This window comes from Sorex fumeus, unplaced genomic scaffold (genome assembly GCF_029834395.1).
Source record: "Sorex fumeus unplaced genomic scaffold, SorFum_2.1 ptg000045l, whole genome shotgun sequence".
Lineage (NCBI taxonomy): Eukaryota > Metazoa > Chordata > Mammalia > Eulipotyphla > Soricidae > Sorex > Sorex fumeus.
Genome location: NW_026606102.1, coordinates 4,823,002 through 4,843,175, shown reverse-complemented (window position 1 = coordinate 4,843,175; position 20,174 = coordinate 4,823,002). Strand labels below are relative to the sequence as shown.

General features: G+C 39.7%; 2 protein-coding genes across 5 annotated transcripts in view; one reads left to right on the top strand and one right to left on the bottom strand.

The window, feature by feature from the left end:
- The window catches only part of DOCK7 (dedicator of cytokinesis 7), a 198,088-nt gene that overhangs the window by 107,220 nt on the left and 70,694 nt on the right, over positions 1–20,174 (bottom strand). The gene's annotated exons all lie outside the window — the stretch shown is intronic.
- Positions 5,346–16,284, top strand: ANGPTL3 (angiopoietin like 3). The gene is given in 12 exon segments (XM_056122420.1): positions 5,346–5,900; positions 6,523–6,633; positions 10,335–10,449; positions 12,447–12,475; positions 12,477–12,561; positions 12,935–12,948; positions 13,128–13,209; positions 15,522–15,689; positions 15,692–15,787; positions 16,099–16,188; positions 16,191–16,223; positions 16,226–16,284. Coding segments are annotated over 12 exon segments (1,392 nt in total). The 5' UTR covers positions 5,346–5,390.

The window sequence follows — 20,174 nt, the reverse complement described above, 5'->3', positions numbered from 1 at the left end:
TCAATTTAAGTTTTTAAAATTGTTTATGAGGATTCATGACATTCAATATTCCAACACCAATCCCACCACCATTGTACCTTCCCATCACTATTATTTCCAGTTTTCCCCACCACCATTCAAGCATGCCCCAAGAACAGGCTCTGAATAGTTTATTTTACATTGCTTGCTATGAATGATTCTCCCAGCATAATTTTAACATCTATTAATAGTGGCTAAGAAATGAAAAGAAAGAAAACAGACTGGGGAGATAGTTCAGGGGGGAAGGTGTTCGCCTTGCACAGAGTCAATTCTGGATCAATCCCAGGCACCCCATCCAGTTCCCTGAGCAGTGCCAGGAGTGGTGCTCTGAGCACTGCAGGGTGTGGACCACCCCCTCCCATCCCCAAATGAAACAACAAAATGGAAAGCGATGCTTTCCTCTGCTGATCTGCTCCATCCAGCAGACAATGTGGGGTGACAGGGAGCAGCTGTGTGTCTGCCGTCACCGCAAGGTACGGCAGGTAATAAAACACAAACCGCATCTACAAGCGTTTTATAAAAACAGACTATAAATGCCCAGTATGCTTAGACTGATCGTCCAGTGAAACAAAATTTCTGATGTACAACTGCATGATGCAGATATATTGTTAAAGTCATTTCACGTGTGTGTGTGTGTGAGAGAGAGAGAGAGAGAGAGAGAGAGAGAGAGAGAGAGAGAGAGAGAGTTTTCACATTTTAAACTCACTATATTCCCTCTGGATGGCGCTGTCTGGGACAAAGAGAAGGGAGACCTGTAAGTGCTCTGACTTCCTACCCTCCCTGGGTTGAGATCTGAGAAGCGAGTTTTTTCTGAGAAGCGGGTTTTTCTCAGCTATGTCCAGACTGCTTCTACCAGACACTTTAATTCAAAATCAGATGCTCACAGTGAAAGATAAACAAGAAGGGGGCATTATGCTCAAAAGGACCGGAAGGGCCTCGTATCTTCTTTGGAAGCCGCCCCCCTGTGTGGTTGCACAAGCTGGGGGAGGGTCAAGGACTTTGCCTCCGCTGGAATTTAAACAAAGCTCCGAACTGTCTTTCGATGTCATGCAGTTCAGCAGTTTCATATACTAGTACTTAGGGCACCTTCAGAGGAAGATCTGATTTTGCTTGACTATAGAGAAGATGTTATAAACATGTCTATTTTCTATGGGTGGAGGATTCCAGCTCCTGTGACATGTGTACAGAGACAGGCGGCTTTAGAAGGTGGTTGTCGTGGGGCCTCAGAGACTTTTTGATTGCAGTTCCTCATGCTGGCACTTGCTCGAAGTATGTGATTAAGCCAATTATTTCACTCAATTTAATTGCATTCAATAACAGCCAAACTGCTACAAGAAAGGGGGGAAAAAAGGATCCAGCTATTTCTCCCTGGAGAAACAAACTATAAACCAACAATAATCAGGAGCTGGAGTGATAGCACAGTGGGTAGGGCGCTTGCCTTGCACACGGCCGACCCGGGTTCAATTCCCAGTATCCCATATGGCCCCCTGAGCACTCCAGGAGTAATTCCTGAGTGCACGAGCCAGGAATAACCCCTGTGTATCGCCGGGTGTGACCCTCAAAAAACAAAAGAAAGCAAAAAAAAAACAATAATCGCCCGTAATGTGTCACTGTTCCACATGAGCAAATTGTGTCAAAACTGAGAGCATTTCTAGCACAGTAACTAAACCAAGACGAAATTTCACACACAGTCTTTCTTTTCTTACTTCCACGTATTGGAATGAGCTACTTTTCAAATTCTCCTTTAAAAAAAATACATATATATGTATACCAAATGGGACAAACATCTACAACATGCAGATTTTCTGTTTGAGAAATTCCCATGTTACCATTTTATTATTCTCTAATCCATTCGGTGAAAATTTATTGCTTCTCTAACACGTTAGGCAGTGTATTAAAATGCTATCAGGAAAACAATTTAAAAATAGACATGGGGGGGAGAAAAACCCAGACATGGACCTTGCAAAAAGCAGTTTATCATACAACAAATGAGAAGTTGACCCGTCTCAAGTCCTACCCAAGTAGAGAGCAGATGAAACAGCAGGGTCAGTAGTTTTAACCCAGGAAAGCAGACAATTTGGTTAGGAGAAGTTTCGAAATATGCCCTTCGTGACCAGCGATCACACCACTAAATGGTCACACTGGAAGGAGGGAGAAAGTTCAGGCATCTTGTCAGTTCAATGGATACTTTACATTCTCACAACATGTTTAAATGGTAAGGATAAGATGGCATTAATGAATAAGGGCTTTTTTTGGTTATTCTCCCCTATTACTATAATATTTCTCCTTTCTTTATCTTGCATCCTTTATGGTATAAGCAGATGTGTGTGTAATATTGAAGAGTTGAGAAGAAACACACACAGTCTAGTCAAAAAGACACATTTTCTTGTATTTATCACAGATCAAAACTCAGAAAAACTAGTTTCTAGGAAAAGTATCAAATATATTATTGTCTTAACCAAGAGATTAAATCATATCAACAATTAAGTATGATCATGGGCATTAAGGCATCAATAACTTCTAATTGCAAAGATTAGCATATGATGCGATGTAGGATTTACCTACACATCAGGTAGAGTTGTAAGTGCTTTGATATTTTTTGGGAAGTGAACTCAAGTCTTATACATATAAAGAATACCACTGACCACTAAGTTATATCTCCAGTCCCAAATACTAAGTTTTACACATTACTGTAACATAGGTATTCTCTTCACTAGGCAGAGACAAAAGAGGGATAGGGGAAAGTAAGTAATTTATCCGTGGGTCACCAAGCTAAAGAATCACCAAGGCAGAATTCTAATTCACATAGTCTTGCTCCAGAATCAGGCTCTTAACTCGTCTGGTCTTTGACCTTGCTTGTTCTAGAACTCTACAGACGCTCAGGTGGAAATCATCCAAGGAAGGGGGCCTCTATTTCCTACTAGAAAGAGGCACTCTAAGACCAGACACTGGAAATGGCGTGTTTTATAGGGTTTTACCAGACACTTTACAATTTATGTATTCATTTACTTACTATGGAATACATAGTATTTATTAAGGAGAGCGAGATTGGGGAAAGAAAGAGAGGAGAGAGAAAGGGGATTGAGGAGGAGAAAGAGACAGACAGGCCCATAAAATAAAGTATCTGTCTGTCTGTCTGTCTGTCTGTCTATCTATCTATCTATCTATCTATTTATCTATCTATCTATGGGGGGGGAGAGGAGTGGGGATGTGCTTGGGCCACACCCACCAGTGCTGGAGGCTATTCCTGGCTCTGCTAAGAGGTCATTCCTGGTGCTGCTTGGGGGAATCACATCTGGACCCAGGATGACCCCAAGTCCCCTGGGCCTCCTTACACTGAGTCAACTAATTCATCATCCATCAGGGCCCAAGAAAGAGAATTCAGAATGGACACTGGTGGAGGGATGGGTACTCACTCAATCATTGTATGACTGAAGCATAATCACGAAAGTTTGTAAATCTCTAACTGTATCTCACGGTGACTCATTAAAAAATTTTTAAAATAAAATAAATATTTCATCAAGAAAAAAAAAGAGAGAATTCACCCAAATTGCCCCATAAAGCAAAGGCATGCACCCTCTGTCGAGGTGTGGGCAACTCCTGAAGGAAGTGCTTACAATTTAAGATGACATTTAATTGAATAAAAGTTTCTTTGTGTATTTTTCAAATCTGACTTTATGAAAATCTTATCTTTGGTAGAACTGACTGTACACATACGTACACACTTACACAGGCTGAAAGCTTGTTTCCTTTCATACAACTAACATCTGTGTGCCTTCCCTTTGCCAGCTACTGTTCTAAGTCATGTACATACGTTATTTTACCGCCCATAACCTTATCCCAAGTTTACAGATAAAGAGACCGGGGTCTGCGGACAAGCAGTCACCTGGTCTACACCAGACAAGGAGACCTGGCTTTTGGACCCAGGTCACAGTCTGATTCCAGAGCCACACTCTTAAGCCATTCACCACATTTTATCTCTAATTAGGTATTTTGAAAGGATTTGTGTTCTGCAAATGTTTAAAATACAAATATTCAAAAAGGATAATCACTTAAATAGAAGTGTCCAGTAAGCATTTCCTTCTAAGTTAGAAGCACAGTGGGACATCTATTTTTATATATGTGATTTGTCTGGTCTTATTAAGCTTCTATTATCCAATTAGCACCAAGCTTACAAACCAGAAAGATGTATAATGGGCAAATAAGGTTCTGAGGATTTAACTCTGGATTTAACTCAGGATTTAACTCTGCTTTCACCTTAAAAGACTTTACATAACTATAACTATTTCGGTGGAGACAGAAAAAGGAGGCTAGAACATACAGATACAGAATATAAAGGGACTGGGACAGAGAGACAGTTCAGAAGCAAGGGTGCTTGCTTGCTTTGCATGCAACTGGCCTGGGTTTGATCCTAGCACCACAAGTAGTCCCCTGAGCACCACCAGAAGTGATCCCTTAGCAAAGAGCCAAGATTAAGCCCTGAGCACAGGAAGGTGTGATCTCAAAACCCAAAACATCTATCTAAACAGATGCACAATGAAGGGAGTAAAATACCTCTTCATTGTACTTATTTGAGGGAACTTGTGATAACAGATGGATCATCTAAAATTAAAAAAGATATACTGATAATTACTGTAACAAATAATAAGGAACACATCAACATGTGTTAGCTTAGAGCATTATGGGAAAGCATCATTGAAATCTATCGCTACTGGGGCTGGAAAGAGAGCATAGCGGGTAGGGCATTTGCCTTGCATGCCACTGACCCGGGTTCGATTCCCAGCATCCCATATGGTCCCCTGAGCACCGCCAGGAGTAACCCCCTGTGCATCGCCAGGTGTGACCCAAAAAGCAAAAAAAAAAAAGAAATAAAAAAAAGAAATCGATTGCTACCTCTCGGAGATGTACAGGAAGCTGCACAAAAAAGGCATTTTGGTGGATGGGTCATTCGTACTGAAAAAAATAAAATATAATCCGGGAAATACATATTTCATTCATTAACTTTTCTTCTACTCTAATGATAAATTTACCAGTCAAACGAATTTAATTTTCACTCATTAAAGGCCAAGATAAACCAAAATAAGCTTTTTAAAAAAGGTAGGTATTGTTAACATTAAAAGTGTAGATGATAAGACAGCCAAGTTAAACACGGCAACACTTTTTCATCAGATAGCTGTTCATTTCTTTGATTTCATTTAGCATTGATCTTATTCAATGTGCAAGGTTACATTTGTACAACCTGACATAGCTTAATGATTAACTATATTCACCTGCCACCCTTACTGTTCATGTGGCAATCCTGGTTATATATAGAGTTTAGACACCTAGGTTAGCTTAGAAGAAAAGAGTAATTCCAAATTCCTTGAAATTGAATGATTGGGGTAAAAATGTACACGATTAAGGTCTTTCTTTTTATTGTTCCTCTAGTTATTTCTTCCAGAATTGACCAAGATTATTTATCAGCTGGTTCTGCATCGCCAGAGCCAAACTCAAGATTTGCTATGTTAGATGATGTAAAAATTTTAGCCAATGGCCTCCTTCAGTTAGGACATGGTCTTAAAGACTTTGTCCATAAAACCAAGGGCCAAATCAATGACATATTTCAAAAACTCAACATATTCGATCAGTCTTTTTATGACCTGTCCTTGCAAACTAATGAAATCAAAGAAGAAGAAAAGGAACTTAGAAAAACTACATCCAAACTACAAGTCAAAAATGAAGAAGTAAAGAATATGTCTCTTGAACTCAACTCAAAACTCGAAAATCTCCTAGAGGAAAAAATTCTACTTCAACAAAAAGTCAAATATTTGGAGGAACAATTAACTCACTTAATTAAAGAGCAACCTGAAATTCAGGAATACCCAGAAGTAACTTCACTTAAAGTAAGTAGAAACAAAGAGGGTGCATTTTTGTTTTCAATGAGGATCTACCGGGGGAGGGAAAATTTGAGACAAGCTATTTGAAATATTTTACAACTATTTATTTTTCTCAAGGACAAAGGCACTAGATAATAAAATTCCCATTATCATTTTAAGCTGACTTTATGTTTGCCTAACGTTGTATATAAAAACACTGCATTCATGTGAAAATAAAAAATCTAATACATTAAAACACTAAGTTATTACTGCATTGCAAATTACTAGAAACAAGAAGCAAAAGGAAAATAACCTTGAAACTATTCTCTTGTGTTTGAAATGTACAAAAGCTACAGAGCAAATATTACAGGTTTATTCATTAATAAAGTGCTCGTTTCTATGTAATTAAAAGCTTAATGTTCAGAAAATCAGATTTTAGAGATAGGACATTTCACAAACAGAAGTGCGTCATATTTGAAAAAGCGCACAAGAGAACACGATTCCCACTATCTCCTTGTCTGATCTACTATTTGTTTCAAAAACTGTTTTGTGCTAGTGTGACAGGAAATTAAAGTGCACAATATTTAAAAAAAATAAAAGAGGAAAAAAGAAAGAAGAAACTTCTAACCAACCTCTGATCTCTATGCAGACTTTTGTAGAACAGCAAGATAATAGCATTAAAGACCTTCTCCATACTGTGGAAGAACAATATAGACAATTACACCAGCAGCACAGCCAAATAAAAGAAATAGAAAATCAGGTAAGTGGCGATTTTATTTCCATGGCCAGCGTCTCACGGTCTAAGAAAACAATCAACTCTACAATCCTTTAAACTAACCCTTGCTGGATGGTGAGCAAACGGCTCCCTTAAGGGCCCTGAAGCTGGAAGCGCCTGGGTCTGAGAGTTGGATTCTAACCTAGTGTGACCTTAGCTCCTCTGTCCCTCCGTGTCCCCTCTGAGCCGGTGAAGAGAACAGACCCCATCCTATAGAACTGTTCTGAGAGGGGGGAAATTAACTCCTCATAAAGTACATTCTCCATTTGCACCCAAAGTGATGCTATTAAAATTTAAATCAGACCATAAGTCTCTTTCTTCAAACCCACGGTGGCAGCCCGTGTCACTCCGGGCAGCCCAGAAGACCCCAGATAGAGGCCTGCCCTTCCGTTATCCCGTTGACCTCACTTCTTTTCTCCTGTCACACTCTGCTACCAAGCAAGCCCGTGACAGACTGCCCAGCCTCCCCCTAGGTGGCTCCCCTAGTCTGCATTGCTCTTCTCCCTGGGGTCTGCACGGCCCACTCGCTCCCTCGTGTCCTTTAGACCTGGACCGATAGCAGATTCTCAGAGAAGCCTGCCCGGGCTCCAGCAGTGACAGACTGGCTAGACTCTACTGCTGTGAGTTCCCTCTTCTCATCCTTAAATCCTGTCACCATCTTCATTACCTTTCTCCTTAGTTCTCAACTCTAATATCATGTAATAAATATTTTGCTGTCTGTCCCTGCACTAGAATATAACTTTAACGGACTGTCGGGTATGAGAAAATGCTCAAAAAATATATGTTGAAAATATTCAGGACACAGAAGTCAATAAAAATTTAATATGAACACCAGAAACTCTGTGATACTGGATATCAAGAGAAACCAAATATCTGATAATTAATCTACAGAATAAATTACTGAGGACAGGGAATGCCTTTTCAGAACCAAAGGCATTCAAAATAAGCATTTCAAGACGCAGTATTATTAATTCAAAATATTAATATAGCACTACTAAAAAACAGCCATTCAAGAAAATTCCCAATTAATAGAAATAGCTACCCAAAAAACCCTGCCAGTAATTAAAACCAGAGAATTAGCAGATTCTTCTCAAGAAATACGGTATTATGTTTTAGTATTTTAAACATAACTTTAGGTTACTTTTGCATACTTATGACTCAGTATAGTAGGGTTTTTCAATTTTTTTTGGGCTAACTATCCAAAAGAATTTCTTGCAAAGTACTTTTGATTTCCAGGACCAACCATATCACATTATTTTTATTATTAGACTATAACTCTTGTTGTGTTAAATAAGTTTGCTCACAGAGGCAGAACGGCACTACTGAACTTGTGGTGTGCACTGTGTATAATAACAAGCATACAACAAATTCAAACGGTGAATTTCTGTGGGAGGCTCATCCCCAGCAGTGCTCGGGGAACCCGGAGTCATGTTCAGCCACATGGGGCAGAGGACGGTTTACGTCTAGGGCATGGAAGGCCCGAGGTGCCGGGATTAAGCTCCATCCTTGTACACTCAAGTATGTGCTCCTAGCCCCCAAGCTATCTCCTGAGCCCCAACACCGGATTTCTAAATTGGAGAAAGGCTTAGATGTTCTAATGTCCTCAGACTAAAATTCACTGTAGTTTCACTGTCCTCCTGTTGTTCATCGATTTGCTTGAGCGGGCCCAGTAACGTCTCCATTGGAGACTTTTGTTGTTACTGTGTTTGGCATATCGAATACGTCACGGGGAGCTTGCCAGATGAAGAAATCAAAATTCTAAAAAGTGCTTCTAAACCACATATTTACTTATCAGAAAACACAAACCCCAAACAAATAAACTACCGCAGATCCATGAGGCAGGTCCTGGGGAGTTCTACGTGTGCTGATGTCAAAAATCTAAGACCAGTGATGTATTTGATATTCTACTTTCCTTAGTCCATGAATTAAGAAAACTTACCAATGAACAAAATAAAAACCAGAACACTTTTTTTTTATATAAGATGTAAAAAAATTTTTTAGAAAATCTTTTCTGTTTGCTTTTGGGCTATGCCCAGTGGTACTCAGGGTTTACTACTGGCTCTGTGCTCAGGAAATCACTACTAGGGGTATTCCATGGACCCTAGGGGGTGCTGGGGATGGGACCTTGATCTGCCATGTGCAAAGCAAGTGCACTACCTGCTGCACTATCTTTCCAATCCTCCAAATCTTTGCTCTTATAAAAATACAATCAAAATGGGCTGGAGTTGTTAGAAAAGATGAAGCCATGAAATTTACATACAAGTGGTACTACATGGAAAGTATCATGTTAAGCGAAATGAGTCAGAAAGAGAGGAATAGATATAGACAAATTGCATTCATCTGGAAAACATAAAATAACAAAATAGGGGGCTAACACCCAGGAGTGGCCGAGATTAGTACCAGGAACTTTGCTCCACGGCTTGGAGGCCAGCCACACATGCTAGGGGAAAAGGGAGCTCAGATAGAGAAGGGAGCACCAAATAAAGGGTGTTGGGAGGATCCTCCCAGGATGGGAGAAGCATGCTGAAAGTAGACTATGGACCCAACATGATTGCCACTCAATGCCTCTTTTGCAAACCACAACACCCAAAAGGAGAGAGAGAACAGAGGGGAATGCCCTGCCACAGAGGCAGGGGGGATGGGAGGGATGGGGGTTGGGAGGGATACTGGGATCCGTGGTGGTGGGAAATGGGCACTGGTGGAGGGATGGGTATTTGATCATTGTATAACTGAAACCCAAGCACAAAATTTGTAAGTCTACAACTGTACCTCATGGTGTCTCACTAATAATAATAAAAAAATATATATATATAATAAAAAAATGGGCTGGAGTGATAGCACAGTGGGTAGGGTGTTTGCCTTGCACATGGACGACCCAGGTTCAATTCCCAGCATCCCATATGGTCCCCCGAGCACTGCCGGAAGTAATTCCTGAGTGTAGAGCCAGGAGTAATTGCTGTGCATCGCTGGGTGTGATCCAATAAGCCCCCCCACCCCCCCAAAAAAAATAATTTTTTTTTTGTGAGGGGGACAACAGCTAGCAGTGCTTAGGGCTTATTCCTGGCTCTGTGCTGGGTGGTCACTCCTGGCAGGGACTGAGGGCCCATGCATGGTGCTGGGGATCAAATCTGGGTTGGCAGAGTATAAAGCAAGAGCCCCAGCCACTGTACTATCTCTCCAGCCTAAAACCAGCACACTTCAATTAAAATTAACTGAGAAACTGAGAATGAGGTATGAAATATTTTGAAAGTAAGCAAATAAGTCTGCGAATTTGTTACTTCTACAGAAAGCAGGACAAATTATGTACTATTTGTGGTAGGTGTGAGCACCAATATTATTTATAACCGAAGAATTTTAAAATTAAAATTGCCTGGATTACTTAATATAATATATTAATGAATGCTAGCCATGTAAATGTATGTTAAGATGTTCTAAGCAAATTCTCACCTTTTGGTGCTCTGTTTTAACAACCTGTCTCTTGCCTTGCTCTCCCATTTTTAACTTCTTAAATATGAGTCTGATTAAATATTTCAAAAATGGGCAATCTGTACAATTTATTCCAAAGGAATAACCATAATGACTAAGGAATAAAAAAATAACTGAAAGTTGCACTTTTAATATCTTCACTCAGATCTCCTTGCATATTCGCTCCTATCATTAACAGTAAATTTACATTCTTTTATTAGTTAAGAAGAACGGGTGGTATTCAAGAATCCACAGATTCTTTTTCTACGAAGCCAAGAGCACCAAGAACTACTCCCGGTCTTCACTTGAATAAAACAAAAAATGCAGAATATGATGGCAAGATAATTTGACGGTTTTCCATCTGAAAGTTATGATCAGCAAATTCTTCAACTTCTAGCACTGCCATCAAAAATACTTATTCAAAAGGCCAGAGAGATGGTACAAAGGTTAAGGTGCTTACCTAGGATTTAGCAAGAGCCGTGACTGACTCCATCACAGCACCACAGAGGCTGTGGCCCCTGAGCAATCAACAAAACTGAAACCGAGAGAACCAACAAAACTGAAAGCCTGAAATCCAAACTACAGGACCCAAGTTTTAAAATGTGCCTGACAAAAAGGCAGGCTTGGGGGTTGGGAGGGAACCTGGGAACACTGGTGGAGGGAAGATGATGGGATTGATATTGGAACACTGTATGTTTAAAATTCAACTATGAATAACTTTGGAAATCATGGTGTCCTAATAAAAAAATTTTAAAAAGAAAAACCCATATTCAAAATCTTTTCTAAACAGATTTATCAAATGCATTATGTTAGACTAAACTGAATTCTGGAATTTATTTTCTCAATACCCTATAAAACACGTTCATTTATAAGACATTTTGGGACAATCCAATATAAATATGGACTTGATGTCAGATAACGTGGAATTACAGTTTATCTCTGAACAACATGCGTTTAAACTGCGTGCGTCTACTTGTATCATGTGCTTCTTTCTATAAATACACTTGGCCCTAAGATTCTGTGTTTACAGATTCAATTAATGAGGACTCATATAGGTTGAATATATAGCGGATGGGAAGCTGAGAACAGAGATTGTCCATTACAAGGAAAGGAACTGATCCTGAAAGCAATCAGTCCCTCAGCCATGCAGATAGATGACTCTATGTAAATTGGGGAGGGGGGAGTCAAAGTTATACATGGATTTTCCATTACACCGTGGTAGGAACCCCTAACATCACATCACCCAAACACTGTTTAAGACTTGATCATAGTATTGGTTTTCTTTAATATGTAGAGGTGGTATTGATGTGGTAATATAAAATAATTTCATATTTAAGAGATGCATGTAGAAATATCTAAGGGGTTAAGAGTCAAGGTGTTTGGGGGCTGGAGTGATAACACATGGGGGCTGGAGTGATAGCACAGCGGGTAGGGTGTTTGCCTAGCACACGGCTGACCCGAGTTCGATTCCCAACATCCCATATGGTCCCCCAAGCACCGCCAGGAGTAATTCCTGAGTGCATGAGTCAGGAGTAACCCCTGTGCATTACCAGGTGTGACCCAAAAAGCAAAGCAAAAAAAAAAGGTCAAGGTGTTTGCAGATTACTGTCAAATAGCATGGCAAAAGGCATGTTTGCACATATGTACTTATAAGGTACATAAGGCAAAAACATCAATGGACTGTCAAATATAAATAGAAAGATTTTCATGTTCCTCTTCACTTTTCTTACTTGGAAAGGTTTAATAAGGAAAAAATAAAGATGGAAAACTATGTCTCCCTTCCCAAACTTTAACAGGATTATATTTTCATAAACATGTATTTTTCTGCAATTCATACAGGGAAAAAACAGTCTGATTACTCCGCCTGTATCTCTTGACTACTAGTTACATACCACACACTAATGTCTCAACGTGTAATATTTTATATTTTTCCTACACCTACAAAAATTAATGGGTTTTTGTTTTTGCCTTTTTGGGTCACACCCAGCTATGCTCAGGGGTCACTCCTGGCTCTGCACTCAGGAATTATTCCTGGCGGTGCTTGGGGGACCATATGGGATGCCGGGGATCGAACAAGGGGCGGCCACGTGCAAGGGAAATGCCCTACCCGCTGTGCTATTGCTCCGGCCCAAAAATTAATGTTTTTAAAATTCTCACTTCACCTATTTTCTTTTTAAAAATCATTTTAACAGCCATTTATATATTCTCTATGTAACATGTCATGCAGTGATGCTCTAGTATAAAATTGCTTTAGACAAATTCCGTTAAATCTCAAGCTCTAAAGGTAACAATCATTTACTTTGTCTAATTTGATAACATTTCATTAATTCTAGAGATTCCTGTCGATTCCACCACCATTTATAAAAAGGGGCAAACACATAAGTGGTATTTACTCCATTAGACCCAGAAACTCTCAAGCTTTTAATGTCTACTGTAAAATTACAGCAGGTAAAACTAACCTAAGAAGGAAATGGAAAATATTAAGCCCAGATAACACTCTATTAGCAAGACTAATCCTATCTATTTAGAAAACCTACAAAATAAAGCTTATATGAGTAGTTATACAGGTGTTATTTATAACTGTCTTGCTTGCATATATATATTTGTGTATTCATACAATGTTGTTTTTCCATAAAATAAATTGAAGCAAATACTTTCAAAGGTTTATTAATAAAAAGATAAGTTGCCTTTAAGATCTTGGAATGATAACTAATCGCATGCCAACCTTAACAATGACCTTTCATAACCACCAACTGAAGTCAAACCAGGCCGCCCAGTGCTTACCACAGGCTGTGTTCTTTACTGCATTCTTTCTGTACAGAACGAGGGGGCACAGTAAGCCACAGACACCCCAGAGCCACAGACACCCCAGTCCAGGCCCTTTGCCTGGGTATTATTGTGGATTATTATGAATGATGAAAAAAAGTCAAACCAAAATTAATAAATGAATAAAAATAGTACCTTGTTATAGCTGTATTAGTCTACTAATATAGAATTTCATGCATTATATTTAGGTAATTCAACACTGAATAGAGGGAACACAAAATTTCAGTGAAACTTGGGAAAACTACAAATATGGTTTTGGGAAGCTTGATGGCAAAGTGGCTTCATTCATTCATTCATTCATTCATGGGCTAGGCATTAGAAGTGCAGAAATGAAAGAGGAACAATCCTACCCTTCACAGAACTTACAAATAATTGTACGTTTGTTAGCAATTTCTATTCTAAGTATTATACTTACCACTTACCACATCTAAATGTCTTTTCTTAATTATACCTATCACAATTTAATCTGATGACTTATAATTATCATAATTATAATTATTAAAGTTAAATTAAAAATTCTAATTAAGTGCTACGTACTTTGATCGGGCAGATGCCATGAGTAAACTATTAAGAAACCATCTACTTTCTTAACCAAATTTTCTACAGTTATTTGGAAGCTCGAAGAGACAAAGAAGCCATTAAATTTTTCATATAAAAACGTCCAGACTCAATTATTTAAATACTATAGACGCACCCCAATGGAATGTTTGGTCAAAACTCATGGAAATTATTCTGTTCCCAAAATAAATAAACTAAGTAAAATCTGAAAAATGTTGGTGTATGCTCCAAAAATCCTACTATAAGCATCCATGACTAATGTACAAGTACTTATCTATGAAGTTTAAAAAATACATTATTGGGGCTGGAGCAATAGCACAGTGGGTAGGGCGTCTGCCTTGCATGCGGCCGACCCTGGTTCGATTCCCAGCATCCCATATCGTCCCCTGGGGCACCACTGGGTAATTCCTGAGTGCAGAGCCAGGAGTAACCCCTGTGTACGGCCAGGTGTGACTCAAAAAGCAAAAAAAAAAAAAAACATTATTATATCACATATGAGGGTGAGTGAGACTGTATAGTTAGAGCTCAGGCCTTGTTTTGTTCTCTGGCACTGCTGGGGAAAAAGCCCAAGAGCAGCTAGAAGTAGCCACTAAGTGTGGCCCAAACCTCCTTCCCCAAATTACATCAACTGTGGAAAGTGAGCATATCTAACCCTTAAAAATTTGTTCTCCCAAACTACCAGTCAGTCCATCACTAAAAGTGTATCCTCAACAGTGATGTATTTAGTAACAAATCTCCTAAGATACCCAAAATAAAGGCTGGCAAGTCCAGACTACTCAGTTATTAATATCCGTAAACCATCTGTGCTTGCAATGAAGTCACCCACGAGTTCATTCCCTCTAAGAAAATTTGGACTTTTTCCTTATGTAAAAATAACTGTGATTATTAGAGAGATGTTTGACTATTTGTTTTAAATTCTTTAAAATAGAAATAGTTTTTGTCTGGGGGATACCCCCCCAGTGGTGCTCGGGGCTTACCCCTGGCTCGGGGCTCAGGGAATCACTCCTGGGGGTGTAGGGGACCCTACGTGGTGCTGGCCGTGTGCAAGGTGAGCATCCTGCCTACCATTACCACTGCTCCAGCCCCCAAATTACAAACTTTACGTCAGAGAAAAAAAAAGTTATGAATGATGCTTTGTAATTTAAAATGTTTTTACAAATTTACTTTTTTTCTACATAGAAATAAATAGAGCAAATATAGAAAACCAAATCTATACTTAATAACTTAACGACATTATTATTGTTATTATATTGAGCTTGGGACCACCCTGCTGTGCTCAGGGCTTACTCCTGACTCTGGACTCAGGGATACTCCTGGCTGGGTGAGGGGGCCCATAAATGGTGCCAGGATTAGAAACCAGGCCCGGTGTAAGGGCCCTACATGCAGTACTATCTCTCCGGCCACTCTATTATTTTATCTACTCATCTGGGAACAGCTAAAAAACCTCGAAAAGCCGGGTCGCAAAAGGAATAAGAGATGCTGATCTACTCATGACCACACCTGAAGAAATATATTTGAGGGGTCTGAGAGACACTTCGATGGGTTTGAGTGACGCTTTGCATGCAGAAGGCCTAGGTTCACACCCTGGCACCACATGGTCCATCCACTGAGCACTACCAGGAGCAACCCCTGAGCACAAAGCTGTGTAGAGTCCCTGAGCACTGCTGGATGTGCACCCCCCCCAAAAAAAACAAAAAACCACATAATGCAATGTATTTTATACAAGGATTGTCTCAAAGTATGCATTTTAGAAAAGATAATTAAGACTTTAGACAGGCCAATTAATATTGTCAGTATTTGTATCTGTGAAAATTTGTGGGGGCCTGGGGTTAGGACAACGTTTAGGCCTCACCTGGCAGTGCTCGGGGCTTGATTTACAAAGAAATACTTTAAAGAGACTCTAAAGTAACTGTGGAATTTGAGATGAAGTAACTCATTTACAAATAATAATTTTAAAACAACTTAAAACTGTTGTGTGTCTCATCTGCAGTTACCAATCCCCAAATTTTTACTTTTATTTTCAGGAGAATTTTGGCTGGGTCTAGAGAAGATATACTCCATAGTAAAGCAATCTATTTACATTTTACGAATTGAGCGAGAAGACTGGAGAGATAACAAGCATTATTTCGAATATTCCTTCCATTTGGGCAATCATGAAACTAACTCTAGGTTAAACCTGGTGGAGATTACTGGCATGTGCTCAGCGCCCTCCCAGAACACAAAGACTTGATGTTTCCCACTTGGGATCACAGAGTGAAAGGACACTTCAATTGCACGGAAAATTACTCAGGCACAGTTTTCCTGGTATCAGTGCTTTACTTTCCTATCTTCAAAAAATCTACCCAGAGTATTAGCTAATACTAACTGTTAACTTTAAAATCTGAATTTCTACATAAATATTTTATAGGTTAAAAAAAAAGTCTCAACCTACAAGCTAATTTCGTTCTAGAAAACTACTTTATTTCTAGACTTCCTTAGATATTTTTTAAATATCTAAAGGAAATTTACACCGATTACTGGCCTATATGAATCTGTAATGCTGTCTTATTTATATATGAAGATAAGGTTGTTAGAATATAACTCTCCATGAACCTTCCTTAGGAGGCTGGTGGTGGGATGATAAATACGAGGAAAATAACCTAAATGACAATTACAATAAGCCCAAAGCCAAAGCAAGGACGGAGAAGAGAAGAAAATATGCTGGAAAACTCAAAATGGAAGGTTACACTGATCAAGTCAACCAAATTGTTGATCCACCCAAAAACAGATTCAGTGAGCCCAGAATGAACTGCAGCAAATTAAAAAGTCAATAAATTCAACATTAAACGCAACCCAAGTTACTGTGGCTTAATAACTCGGTACTAAGTCCTTAACGGATGATCTTAGAAATAGATTACAGCAACTTCGATTTAAGATGAGACGTACTGCCACATGAGCTCAAAGGGCCCATTTACCCAGCTCAGTCCAAATTCTTTTTTTTTTTATTAGTGAAACACCATGAGGTGCAGTTATAGACTTACAAATTTTTGTGCATGGGTTTCAGTTATACAATGACCAAGTACCCATCCTCCACCACCACGGGTCCCAGCATCCCTCCCACCCCCCATACCCGCCATCCTACCCTGCCTCTGTGGCAGGGTATTCCCTTTTATTCTCTCTCTCTCCTTTTGGGTCCTGTGGTTTGCAAGAGAGGCACTGAGTGGCAATCATGTTTGTTCTATGGTCTACTTTCAGCATGCTTCTCCCACCCTGGGAGGATCCTCCCAACACCCTTTATTTGGTGCTCTCTTCTCTATCTGAGCTTCCTTTTTCCCTAGCACGTGTGGCGGGCCTCCGAGTCATGGAGCAAAATTCCTGGTACTAATCTCGGCCACTCCTGGGTGTTAGTCTCCCATTTTGTTGCTTTATGTCCCCCAGACGAATGCAATCTTTCTGTGTCTATCCCGCTCTTTCTGACTCATTTCGCTTAACATGATACTTTCCATGTAGTTCCACATGTATGTGAATTTCATGTCAGTCCAAATTCTTATGCCATCTACTTGGAGATTTTTGATGTGGAAATAAATTTAAGATGATTACAGTCAAATTGGGCTGGAGCGATAGCACAGCAGGTAGGGTGTTTGCCTTGCACACGGCTGATGTGGCCAACCTGGCCGACCTGGGTTCGATTCCTCCGTCCTTCTCAGAGAGCCCAGCAAGTTACCTCGAATATTTCCGCCCACACCGCAAAGCCTGGCAAGCTACCCATGACATATTCGATCTGCCAAACACAGTAATAAGTCTCACAATGGAGACATTCCTGGGCCCGCTCGAATCAATCGATGAACAATGGGAGGACAGTGCTATAGTGTTACAGTCAAATTCTAACAAATGGGTTAATTTTTAAATTATTTTTTTAAATAACCTTTTGGAATTACTTTTAGTTTTTATTAAGACACCATGATTTACAAAGTTGTTCACACCAGCGCCATCTCAGGCTCCAACATCAACCCCACCACCAATGTCCTCTGCTTCCCACCAGTCTCCCCAGGTTCCCTGCCACCCCCCCAGCCTGCCCCCTTTGCAAGCATTTAAAATTTATTTCATATTACTCGCACTAACAAAACTCAAAGAAATGGCAAATGGAATTATCAGAAAAGAAAATAACAAAGGTCAATTTGTGGTGACTGATTGTTATATGATTTTAACCTACTTAAATAAAGAAATTCAAATTATTCAATACAGTATAGTACACTGCCTATTCTTATTTACATAACTACATTTTCAATTCTGGCATCTAAAATACATTGAATTAAATTTTATTTTATACTTGTGGATCTCATTGCAGTAATCATCCTATCTTCCCTGACATAAATACATTCCTTTTTTGCCTCCTTGACAGGCATAAAACAGTTTTTTTATATGACTTGCTTAAAAAACTCTTAAAAGAATGGCAGATAGGGGTTGGAGTGATAGCAAAGTGGGTAGGGCACGCAGCCAACCTAGTTTCAATTACCAACATCCCATATGGTCCCCCGAGCACCGCCAGGTGTAATTCCTGAGTGCAGAGCCAGGAGAAAAGCCCTGGAAATCGCTGGGTGTGACCCAAAAAGCAAAAATACGGGGGGGCAGGGCAAATACAATGATCAGAAAATAAATCAATAAAAGCCAATTTGTGATGATGAATTTACTATACATTTTTAATCTTTTATAATCTAGCAGTAGACAACCATATGCGCCATTAGAGAGCACTGTACTGAGTGCAACGTGATGGAAAGTTTCTCCTCTTCTTTAAAGGAGCTCTTAACGCTTCTTATAAAACTGGTTTCAAGACTGTAACTTCCCTAAGCTGTTGCCTGTCCATGAAGCTCTGAATAGTTCCTTCCACTCTGCATGATTATCTGGCTGGGTAGAGTACTCCTGGGTAGAGTACTCATCTCATTGGGTTTTGGTACTCTAGCCTTCTGGCGTGTCGCGTCTAGTTTGGAAAACCTGTTGTACATCTTATGGGCTTTCCTTTGTATAGAAGCTCCTTTTATTGATCTTGCTGCTCTCAATATTGTTTCAATCTTTGAATTTTGTTACTTGAAGTATAAAATGTCTTGCAGTTTTCCTAATTAAGTCTATTTTCGCTTGGACCCTTCTTGGATCTCGGTGCCTGTGACGGTCAACTCTGGGTCTTTCTTACCATGTAATTTGTGGGGAAATCGGGCTGGTGGTGAGCAGCAAGCAGAAGGTCCCAAATGGATTGGTTTTTACACAGCTTTTTAAAACCTGAATCTATCTCATTTAGTTATCACATGGACTAATATTACAGCTTTTCCCTAAACTGTTTTGTTGCCCAGATTTTAAACTTCAATAAATACAAACAAGTAAGATTTACAGGTTTGGGAGTTGTTGTGTTTTTCTTCTCTGTTTTGCTTTTGGACCAACCACCGTCAACTGTGCCCAAGGCTTAGTCCTCCTAGCTCTGTGCTCAGGGGGTCATTCCTGGTGGGTCTCAGGGTACCTTATTCAGTGCTGAGAATCAAAGCCGAGCTTGTGGCATGCAGGGTAAGCAATCAATCCGCTCCATCTCTCCGGCACCAAAACTAGAGCTTTCAAATGCTGCTAGAGCATTTGTTTCTTTTTTTTTCCTTTTTTTCTTTTTGGGTCACACCTGGCAATGCACAGGGATTACTCCTGGCTCTGCACTCAAGAATTACTTCTGCACTCAGGAATTACTCCTGGCAGTGCTCAGGGGACTATATGGGATGCTGGGAATTGAACCCGGGTTGGCCACGTGCAAGGCAAACGCCCTACCTGCTGTGCTATTGCTCCAGCCCTAAAGCATTTGTTTCAAAACTAAAATTTAGTCAGCTTCATTTACATGCCAAAAAAATCTGCAATACGAATGTTGAAAACGATAGCTTATTTTGCTGCAAAAGAACATGTTTAGTTTGCCGTATTTATGAAGCCAAATAAAACGCTATACTGAAATAAGTTCACAGTCATAAATGTTGTAGACCATGAGCACTGGGTCAGACGATCATATCAAGTATCACCCACTGTGCCTTAGTGTATCTGTTAACTTAGCTCTCGCGTATGTAGTTTATATATTCAAAGAGACTACAGAGAAAACAAGCACTTTTTAAGGAAGCTTGTAAAAATATAAAAATATAACTAAAGCTGTATCAAGGTAAGGCTTCTTAATGTATTCACATGGACACGATGTGAGTCTAATGCCTCTAACCTTTCAAAACACCTTTAAAATCACACAATTAATGAATGCAGAGAAATCCCGCAGACATATAGAAAGGCAAGCTCTACCACTCAGCCATGCCCCAGTGCCACTGACATGCATGTCTGTTTTCTCTTTCCATATTCATTCCCTTATAGCTATTTGAATATTTGTAGTTCCTACTGAAATCACAACAGAAGCACGCTATGTTCTAATTTAAACTAATATAAATCCTAAATCCTCAGCGATCATTATCCTATGTCCACAGCATCATCCGTTATTATCTACCTTTAAAGTATGTCTTGAAAGAAGCTACTGAAGAAAAATTAAAGTTGAGGCCAGAGCAATAGTACAGTGAGGAAGGCATTTGCCTTGCACACAGCTGACCTGGGTACAATCCCTGGCTTCCCATATGGTCCCCTGAGCAGAGTCAGGAGGGATTCCTGAGTGCAGAGCTAGGAGACATCCTTCTTGATGC